General features: G+C 40.2%; 1 protein-coding gene across 1 annotated transcript in view; it reads right to left on the bottom strand.

The window, feature by feature from the left end:
* The window catches only part of MED13L (mediator complex subunit 13 like), a 418263-nt gene that overhangs the window by 10187 nt on the left and 397090 nt on the right, over positions 1–10986 (bottom strand). Inside the window, exons 26-28 of the mRNA XM_019539346.1 lie at positions 9291–9449; positions 7752–7928; positions 2332–2483 (exon numbers count right to left, since the gene is read on the bottom strand). Of these exons, the coding sequence (XP_019394891.1) occupies positions 2332–2483; positions 7752–7928; positions 9291–9449 (488 nt within the window). The remainder of the gene's footprint in view (positions 1–2331; positions 2484–7751; positions 7929–9290; positions 9450–10986) is intronic.

A 10986-nucleotide genomic window follows, 5' to 3' on the forward strand; every position in this document is an offset into this window, starting at 1 on the left:
GAGGGGGGTGATCCTCACTGTCCCCCACTGCCCCATGCTGCATGGGGGGCTCTGCAAGAACCCTCCTGACCCTCCCCTCGCTCCCCCAGCCCCCCCACAGCTGCCTCACCCGGGCCAGCTTCGGCCCTTTAAGAAAAAAAAAAAGTGGGCAGGGGATGGGCCTGGGTGATTCAGAGATTTGGAGATTCAGCAGCAGCTGAATCTCCAAATCAGATTCAGCCAAATCGATTCAGGACAGTGATTCGAATTACCGAATCAAATCACTGTCCCCCGAACTGGCCGAGTCCGAAGTGAATGCTAGCCGCTTTGCACACACCTACTAAATACGCACTACAATTGGCACTCTGGCAACAATGGCAAGGAAATTAAATTATCTTGTCTTCTCATGCAGATGATTCATTAGGAGTCAGTTGAGGCACACTGGCAGCTGGGAAATACGACAAGCCTAAGATGTAGCTGTACCTGTTCTTTGGATAAACAAAGGGCTTTAAATGTCCAGACTGCCAATTTGGCACATTTTCCAACACGAAAATCACTGACTTTGGGTGGACTGAATGACTCTAAAGAGGAAAACAGTCACGTTTTGAGCACTATGCTACTGTGTCACACTGAATGAATTAGTAGCAGTCAAACACTGTTCTGGACTTTATATCATTCCAGATATACAATTTCACTTCTTTTAAAGTGAAAAACCCCAGCCCACCAATGGTTAGGAAGTGAATAGATTGCCTGATTCTAAGCATATACACTGATTGTTACAAAGCAACCTAAATGTTCTAGTGGGCAGATTAATCCCCATTAACTTAGTTTATTTATAAGTTTAGTCTCTGACTAAAAAATTCTTAATTTTTTTTCTGCATGTTTCATCTTCAACCAACACTTTCTGAATAAAAGCCTTCCTGCTGCCAAATTACAAATGCAATACCTGCAGTTTCTGCATGTTTGGCATGGAAAGGATTCTGATAGGCATAAACAAAAACACCAGGAAGTCTCTTACACAACAGAGACAGCCTGAGGAAGAGCCCTGCCAAACTCGCTTCAAGATTAGGCTAAATTTAATTCAACAGTCAACAATTCTTTCTTAAATTATCAAAATATAATTTGCATTTTAAATAAGCATTGATGCTGGAACCAGCTTCTCAAAAGCCACTTGAAGCAAAAAATATCTTGTAAGCAGCCTGAGCCCAAGACTAATATTTTATTGAAGAAACAAAATTAGCATAAAATTCCAGCACCTGCAGAGTTTATGTTCTGACAAAAGTTATTGCTGGGAGAAATATTCTATTCAGCGGTTTATCTTTGAAAAAACTTCACAACCAGCTCAGGTCTATAACTGCTTTCTCAAATCCAACTGGCTGATACCAGAAACAGGTACACCCCAATATAATTTAGCAAAACAAAAATGCACTGTGCCACATCAGCTGGCTTTACACTAGAACCAGGGTGGGCAAAATGGTGGATCCAGGAGGTGGCCAGACTTCATTTCCCAGCAGCAGGCAGTTTCTACGGAGACCCCAGGGTGGTGGGGCCATAACAGCATGTGGGTAGGGTTTCCATGGAGACCGACCCAAACAGTGCTGGCAGAGCGCATGGCTGGGTGGGGAGCTGCTCCGGGGCTGGGGCCAGGGCCAGTGATAACAGCGTAGTCTGGAGCTGGGGCAGAGCTGTGATCCGCTGCCTGCATGCCCCTGCCCCAGGTGTGCAGGCAATGGATCACAACTCTACCCCAGCCCATACTGTCACCACCACAGGATCCCAGCCCTGGCCCCAGCCCCAGCCCCAAAGCAGCTACCTACACAGCTGCGTGCCCTGCCAGCACCACTTGGGTTGGTCTCCATGGAAACCCTAGCCCTGCGCTGTCATTTCCTTGCTGCAACTTGAGATCATTGGTCCTTGCTCTGTCATCTGCCACTACTGAGAACAGTCTAGCTCCATCCTCTTTGTAACCACCCTTCAGGTAGCTGAAGGCTGGCATTAAGTCCCCCGAAATCTTCTCTTCTTTAGACTAACTAAGCCCAGTTCCCTCAACCTCTCCTCATAAATCAGACATGCAGATGCCTGTAGATTGCAGACTGTGGATTTTCCTTAGCAAACAAAAGCTTTTGCAAATCCAATCCCACTGTGACTCACTCTGGAGTTGGCAACATAGAAAAATACAAGGCTAGAGGATGGTATCTAGCTAACACCTTCATTTTTTGTTAATAAGAATGTTTTTTCCTCTATTGATACTGTCTGCTGTTGGTTTGCTCAATTTTCAAGAACTGCAGAAAAAGCTATGTTAGAGTATGACTGTGTTTATGCGTGTGCGTCCTGAAAGATAGAGATCCTTACCCTACTATGCTGGAAGTGAGATCCCACTCCAATCCCAGGGGAACCAGGAGAAGGGACTGGGGAAGAATTTGGAGGAGAGTGAAGATTCCCTGTGATTAAAATTCCAATGTCATTGTCCATGTCCTCTGGGAATGGGAGGTCAAACATGTCATCTGAAAGAAAAAAAAGAAAGCACCACCTTTAATCTGCTGTGCAGTTAAAAAAAAGACTTGAGTGCTGTTTACTGAGTCTAAAATACATTATACACAAAGTCCTTTTCCAGGATGCTCTTGAGACATCCTTGTGCTATACACTGAAAAAGCTGCCAAAGGTAAGCAGTACACATTTCATTATTTTACCCCGCTTAGTCAGCCCTTTTCACTTCAGTACTGGAGAATTAAAAATAAAAATAAGGTTGACACAGTGGATGATGTCTGCTAAAATTCTGCATTTTGGTGCGGGTCATATATGGACCAAAAAGACTACTTTTTGTGAAATCAGCTTGGTAGCAATCCAAATGGATGTAGTTTAGATTAAAATGAATTACATCTCCCAGCAGTTGGCCACTGGGTGCTCTCAGCAATCTAACAATCAACAATATATTAGAAATAGGTAAAATGTAATTAAAATATACATCTAAAGTTACCTGCAGCAGGCACTGCACTTCTAAGTATGCTTGAGCAGTAAAAGGCCAGGGCTTCCGGAAGCTATTCACAATACCTTGTCCTGTGACCTATCCAACCGACTTTAAGGCTAGGGACAGACAGTCAAAAAGCCTAAGCTTGAATTGATTTAATATTTGCAGGTTAGTTTTATCTGGCTAGGAACAATCAGTTTTGTAACCAGACAGACATCCGAAAAATGCAGGGACATGCCCGCAGTGGCTCAGGCTAGAAGACACGGGATGCTACAGTAGCCCTCCCTTCCTTTCCATAGGGCTGAACTGAGGGGTGGGGTGGGGGGGAATGGTGTGGCCAGGCCCTGGCAGGACACTGTGATTAGGGAGGGATCCTCCCCATCAGCATTTAACACCCCATAAGAAAACAAAGCCTCGTTCATTACAAGCTCTTCTTAAACAGCTTTTTCCAAAGGAAAATGCACACTAGCCTCTGGCTTCTTTACTATTCATTCCATCCAGGAAGAGCACACACTAACTGCAGATGCGTCTTCAGCCTGATGAAGGTTTTTGAAACCCAAAAGCTTGCTAAGAAAATTTTTTTCCAAATATTTAGTCTAATAAAAGATACCAGATTTACCCAAAGAAACTTGTCTGCCTTTTCTAAAGGAAGGAATGCAGGGACGTTACACTACCTGAGCTGTTGATTACCTCCAAAAAGCCCTAAGTGAACACTGTCCTATCTGCCTTACATAGCATTAGCTAGCACACCACATGCTGGCTACAGTCTGTGCTATAGGAGAGAGGAGGAAGGGATCTCCGCTTAAGCAGTGAGTGGTGAGAGGCAGAGAGCGGGGCATGGGGAAGCCAGCAGATCCTGCTGTGCCTGCAAGTTTCTGCTGGAGTTCCAGCCAGGGAACAGAGGGGAGGGGCCAGCTCTGCTGTGGAGCAAAGAGCCCCGCCCAGCCCAGGCCAGAGAGCATGCTGGAAAGCTGGTGGTGTCTGGTTTACTTTAAACCAGCAAAGGGTCTGGGAAAAACACTGCATAAACCGGTATGACCCAAATCAAACTACCTTCAACTAGGTTTATCTCAAACTGGTTTCAGCCATTTTCAAACTAGTTTATGTGCACTGAACATCTGTTTTGTTACAGGTTTAAACCAGTTTCTGATCATTTAAACAGGTTTATGTGTAATGTCTGTCCCTAGCCTAAGGGTACTGCCCCAAAAGTTAAATACAAATCAGTGCTAGGGTAGCAGAATCTATAAACTTCTAAAATACAAGCGTGCAAATTAATTGTATAATCATTTTATCACTATATGTCATTTTGCTAGGGCTGTTTTTAATGATTTGCTTTAATTTACCTCTTGGACCAAAAGAGCAAACATGAAAACCTGAGAAGTTTTACTGGTTTAGCTCTTAAAAATTAAATAATGCGTTCATATCACTATTGTACTCTAGATCATACCAAATGATATAAGGGCACAAGGAAATCCTGGATTATTAAAAGAGAAAGGATAGTTTACGGCAGATTTCCACACCCCTCACCACCTGCTTGGAGAAAGGCCCATTCCTCTGTAACTGGATTTGCTCCCCAGGTGGAGCAGAATGAGGAATTACCCATGGAAGGTTTTTTTTAATCACTTCAACAAAAAAGGCTCTAGTGCAGTAAAGAGAGTCAATACCTAAACAATGCCCTGATACTATTTTGCCATTTATGCATTTGCTGTGGCTGCTACAGAAATGTGACAAGACACCAAATGGAAGCTGGAGATCATCCAGTTGAAAAGAGGAAAGGAGCTGGTCCATGAAGCATACTCTTAAGGTGAATTCATTCTTAGGAGATTTTGGAAGTAGTTGGGAAAAAATCATTGGTTTTGAGAAAACACCCTATTTAATAAAAAAAAAAAAAAAATCACCTCTCCAGGGCTTTAGTTGGTATATAGACATTTTCTCATGCAAGTCAAAAGTCTGAATAGGTTGGGCCTAATGTCAAGTCCACTTAAGCCACTGAGCTGCCATACCATCTGACAAAGTAGGCTAACACCTATGAAAGCTATGCCTCTTTGAATCAGTTAGTCTCTAAGGTGCAATACTGCCCTGTCAGACTAACACAGCTAACTAGCCCTTCTCTGAACTCCCATGAGGCTGTAACTGTCACCCACATTACACAATTCCCATCACAAGTTGTCTTTCCTTTGAGTCTCAATTCAAAAGATAATTTGGACACTGAGAATATTTGTTCTCCAGAACATGAATATGCCATGCTGGCTAGACTGGAAAACTAGAATTATAAATCTTCATCTTCCTATTTTTTCTATGGCAAAAAGATAGCAGTTTAGTCTTCTAAGCTAACAACCCAGTCTGTTGTTTCACTTAATTTCAAATAAAGACACCAGAATACATGTTGATTTTCAGTACCTGTTCTTTTTAGCCAACAGTTGATTTTAAAAGGAAGTGTTTTCATCCATTTATATCTATGTTTATGTAATTATACATTACTTAATTGCTGGTGAAGATCATAAAATAATCTTAGCCCTTTTGACTTCCTGGTGGGGAGGAGAAACCTTAACTCTTTTGCAAAAATTTGTACTGTTACTTTGAATTCTAGGGGTGTGTCCATGTCAATCTGCAGCTTGCTAAAACAAGTCCTCCATAAATATGGGAAGCATCTCTCTGATGACTGAACCATGTTAGAAGTACTTTTTGGAGCCCACAACAGATGCAGTTCTGGCAGGCTACCTGTCTGCTCTCTAGAATCTTTTAGGCTATAAATTTGATTTACCTGGAGTTCTCTGACAAATGGCAATCTGTCTCTTTTAAAATACTCTTGATAGTTGTTTGCTAAACTCAACTGAGCCTGTACACTTCTCTTTGCCATTAAAAGGGAGGGACTGATGTTACATTAAGGTTTTAGAGAGATAAACAATTTTGCTTACAGGCCTCAAAACAGTGTTGACTTGTTTTTTAAATTCAGCTTGTTTATGGTAATATGCTGGAAAGGTGGAAAAAGAGTCAGCAAATAAATTATGAAAGCACATCCTCATTGTTCAGTTGATAGAAAGACAAATTATGATACCATGACTGATTCAGATGATGGAAAGTTACAAGAGTAAAAAACACAGAAGAAAACATTACATTAAACGTCACCATGTATTTTCAAGGTATTTTTCTTACCCAGCTTTTTCAGGTAACAGAGGCACTAACAAACAGACTGATGATCTTTACAAGAAGGTCAGAACTACTACAAAAATCCTCTGCTGTGGGTGTGCACAGAGGATAGAGGAAGCCCAAATGCATTAATTAGAACAAGAGCCAATTATCCTGTTTTTATAGGCCAGAGTAATGGCACTGTACAAAAAATATATTTCTAGGTAGCTCTGCATATTCTTTAAAATATACAGTTGAAAGCAAAGAGACAGTTTGTTAATACTTCATTGCTACACATGTGGTGTTTGAAAATAAAGACTGTAATTAACAAATCCCTTTCATTCTGATTAAATGAAAAAACGAGAGGACTTTTTGTCTTGGACTACTTGGAATAATTTGAAGCTGGCTTGCTGTGTTTGTGTGTGTTCAAACCCACGTGGGCTGGTTATTTTCCTTCATCTTCTGCAGAGAGCATTAGATGGCAAAAACAATAAATTAATCTAGTTTATTAACTTCCCTCCTACAACCCAACCTCAGTAAACAAAATAGAACTAACGTCATGCTCTGCTTAGCATCCAAACCACAAATGAGATGCCTAATAGCTTAGGAGGCAGTTTAATTATTAAACACAGAACAGAGTTAAGAAAATTAAATTTAGCACCATTTTGGAAAACGCCAGGTCTTATACCTGATTCTAATTAGCATCTGAAGCATTGAAGGCCAGGTTAATGCAGGTTAAATATTTGTAAGCACTGCATTTGGTCAGGATTTGGGGGCCTTGAAAAGACAGCTGCATCTGTATTGAGGAATAGCTTCCCCTTTGTGAGGCCCACTGAAATTCCAGGAGAAGTAAGTAGATCAAAGGCAGCTACTTCATTAAAAATAGAGCAAGTATTTCTTTTCCATACTGTAATTTCCCCTTCAATATTTTTATCGTAAGGTTTTTTTGCAACTATTCATTTAAATTGTTTTAAAGGCATTTTAAGACCCTTTTCAATATTAGTTAGAAGAAAAATTATTTGATAAAGTATTAAAATAACTAATCCTGCTGATTCAATACATAACAGGCTATGCCACCTCTTCTTGTTTCCTATGGGGCTGGTCTTGTTTGCCAAAATTATATTTAAAAAAAAAAAAAAAAACAAGATCCTCTTTATGCATTGTATATATGGCACTATTGTTTTAATTACCTGGATCTTTTTAATTAAAATATTGTCCCAATCAACTAAAGGGAAATATGCAATTAGGATACAGTAGATACAAAGTCACAACAGGAAAGAAAATTCCATGTTACAGGGAAAAAAAACCCCCAAAATACAAACTATCTGCAGTTTTGCCTTCAGAGCCATTTATAAGTTGGGCCACTTAAAAACATTAAATTTGCTTGCTGACTTGTCAGAAGAAGGGAGAGGTAGTCTGTAAGGTACAAATCTATCTTGCCTTCTGCTTGTCAGAAGAAAACATGGTTATTGGCTAGGTTACTAAAGAGGCTGCTCAGAAAGATACTGTTTTCCACCACTCCCATCAGAGTTATTCCTATTCAAATTAAAGTGTTCTGTGACCTGTGTAGAATTAGTCTCTCCATAGTTTTGGTGCTGTCAGACACAGTTGTGCTCTAGACTTGTATTTTTAGTAAGCCATGGGCCTACCATACATGGCTCATGAGTGAACTTACCATTGTTGGGGCTGAATCCATCTTCATTGGGATAATGTGCTGGAGCTACCTGGATAGTGGCAGAGGTTGGAAACACCAGGATGTGTGTACAAGAGGCATCCTGAGGGGTATTCAGCTGAGATGACTGCAGATTCAGTGCAGTACTGCGCCCAAACACTGATCCCATAGTGACAGCATCTTTCAGGACAAAAATACAGGGGAAACCATTTATAGTCTTTCAGGTATGAGTATTATCTTATATATGCTCTCTCTCTATATGTGCACTTAGTTAAGTTGCTGTGCATCTGACTTAGTTTGGCATTATAACATGATGGTTAAGATTTTTTTTTATTTTTAGTTTTAAAAGGATATTTACTAGTAAAAGCATTAAATTAAGGTGTATAGAGCTACGTGCCACCTGAATTCTTACACTATAGCTCATTCCCCATTTATTTCTGTCAAGAGTTCTGTCCCTTTCTACTGCTTCTCAAGGGGAAATGGACAAAGAGGACAGAGGAAAGAGAGATTTAAAAATCTGCCCCTCAAAATTAGATTTCTAAAGCAAGACATTTATTATTAAAATGCACCACCACCTTTTGTTTAAACCTGGGTATTATTTGTATCATATAGCACCCCATGCTGGATGGCATTAAAAAGAGTAATTTGCCTCCCACGTTTTGAGAAGCATTATATGAGGGTGAATGGTTTTAGAGTCATTGTAGTTCTTATGTACCGGATCTTATTTTAGCAAGAAAATCTGACCTAATCTGACTTAATAATGATTTGTAAATTAAAAAACAAAATTCAAAAAAATATACAAAATGTCAAATGCAGGAGTTCATATCAGACAGAGAAGACATGCATACACAAAGAATGATGACAAAAAAACCAACTAAAACTATACTTGAAATGAGGCAAGGAAGAGGGAAAATACTGTTAAAACTAATTAAAACAGGAAAACTTCAAAACAAAAAACTATTCCAGACTTAGCAACTGCTCTCAACTATCTACAGGGAAGCTTCACAAATGGAACTTCACTATGGTTTTCTAGTGGATGGCTGAACGTAATAATTTTTTCAACACTTTAGGAATATGAAGGCAGTGATGGCTTTCGTTCTAGATTTCAATGAAATACACTCAACAACCCAACCTAACCTCCCCTCCTCCAATTCCTTCATTAAAAATGTATTCCTAAAGCAGGAGTTTTTGCAGTCCTCCTTGCATCACAGTCTATACAGCTGTAACATTTTAACTGAGAATTTGACCCAGCTTTTCTTCAAAGCGTCATTTTCCCATTGAGCAAACCAGGACCACCATCCTTTTGGTAGTGACACAAAGCAGTTTCCTTCCTAGCAGCAAACTGCTCCAATGTAACCACTGGACTCCATCTGCTACTATAGTCCACTGGGCTGGTCCAAGCTGTACTTTATCATGCTCTTCCCATTTAAGCAGTGAAAGGTCTTCCAGCTTGGCACGCTTCCAATGTGGACTTCAGGCCAAAAGAAGAGGTCTTAGTAGCATTTCTATCTGCTAGTGTTTTTGTAGTTGGCTGAAATTTACCTGGCATCACAACAAATGACCCCTGGGGCTCCATGGCAACCAGGCAGGCACTAAGGATAGAAGGAGAATCTGCTGATGAAATCCCACACATGCGGCACACCTCCTTTAGCTGTTTGCTGATTGTCTGCAGTGAACACTCCCCAAGGAGGATACTCCAGTCTGAAATGCAGAAATGCAAAATTAGCTTCAAGAGAACTGAATGAAAGCCTGGTTAACTATCAGAGTAATGTTTTTGTTCTGTGAAATATGCCACAGCTTGGGAGAAAATACTGCATGTTAGTAACACTTCCTATTTCTATAGCACCTCCTATCTAGAGATCTCAGTCACTAAAAATGCTAAAGCCTCAAAGCACCCCTTTGAGATAGAGAAATACAATCCCTATTTTATAGGCACAGGAGGAACAGGCACAGACTGTGACCTTGAGCAAGTCACTTAAAGTGATTGCATTAAAGTTAGGAACAGAGCCAAGGTCTACCGGAAGTTGAACTTTAACCACTACAATACATTTCCTCTTATTGGGAAAGGAAAGATGACCACGAGAGATGTGGATAGGGATTTAGAAAATTATTGTAAAGTGTGTACTGATTTCTGGTTTAGGAGACATTGCTTCACTTGTTCTACTGTATCACCACTCAGAATACTTTTCAGTAACAAAACTAACAATGTTAGTATTAGCAAGCTCTTAATTTCTAACATGGGCTTTTAAGTCAAATACCCCATCTTGGTGGGAGAGGGGGTATTCCTCAGCTGTTGGTGCTGGATCCTTAAAGATTCATTCGCTTTGCTGTCATCTAAACCTCATCTCTTATCCCTAAAGTCTTACTTGTCTGCACATGGATCCTACTGCAAAATAAGATTCGGTGTAAATGTAATGTATACACATTTATTCTGCACTGTGAACAAAAACAAAGTCTGTAGTTTACTAAACAAGGTGATTTCTGGCATTGCATTAGAGACCTATTCTGCACTAAGTGTGGTTTCTGAAGTTTAATTCATTTCCCAAGTGGACCAAGCTAAACTGTAACAAAGTACCCAGTGCATAAGAGTATCCACACAGAGAGGTGGTGGGAAATGCCTATTGCAGAGCAGCTGTTCTGAGCTACCTCTCCTTATAGAAAAGTTGTAAGTGCATTACTGCAAAGCAGCGCTGGAGTTGAGCTGGCTTAGTAAGCAAAAAATTGTGTTCTTATTTGCAGGTTTCTGGTCAACAGAATCTAACACATTGCTCTGTGAAGTGGGTCAGCCTAATATTTATGTTTTTGCAAAAGATTAATAATGTGCAAAAGGAAAATATTTAGCATTTATAAATATAAGTGGCATGGAACTCTTGAGTCCAAAGATCAGTTTTACAGGTCTGCCTATATAATCAGTCATACAAACAATTTTTCTTATGAATTTTTATTTGCTTATAGCAATTCACAGAACCAGTATGACACTCTAAGCACTGTGTCAGTGAGGGATTACAGAAATTGGAGTGGCTGAAAGCTCTTGGCCTTTGGCCTCTTAACTCAGGATGCACCCAGAACATGCAGTAATCCTACTGAAATATACTGCCTGTCATGCCCTATTACTTAAATATCACTCCTGAGCTAGCGTCTTTACTTCAAGATCTCTTCTCAACTATACTGATCCTTTTCCAAAAGAGGAAATGGAAATAAGCCTCTTTTCAGATGAGCAGCATGCTGCAAAAGGGAG

Source organism: Crocodylus porosus, unplaced genomic scaffold, assembly GCF_001723895.1.
Source record: "Crocodylus porosus isolate Cpor-Errol unplaced genomic scaffold, CroPor_comp1, whole genome shotgun sequence".
Lineage (NCBI taxonomy): Eukaryota > Metazoa > Chordata > Crocodylia > Crocodylidae > Crocodylus > Crocodylus porosus.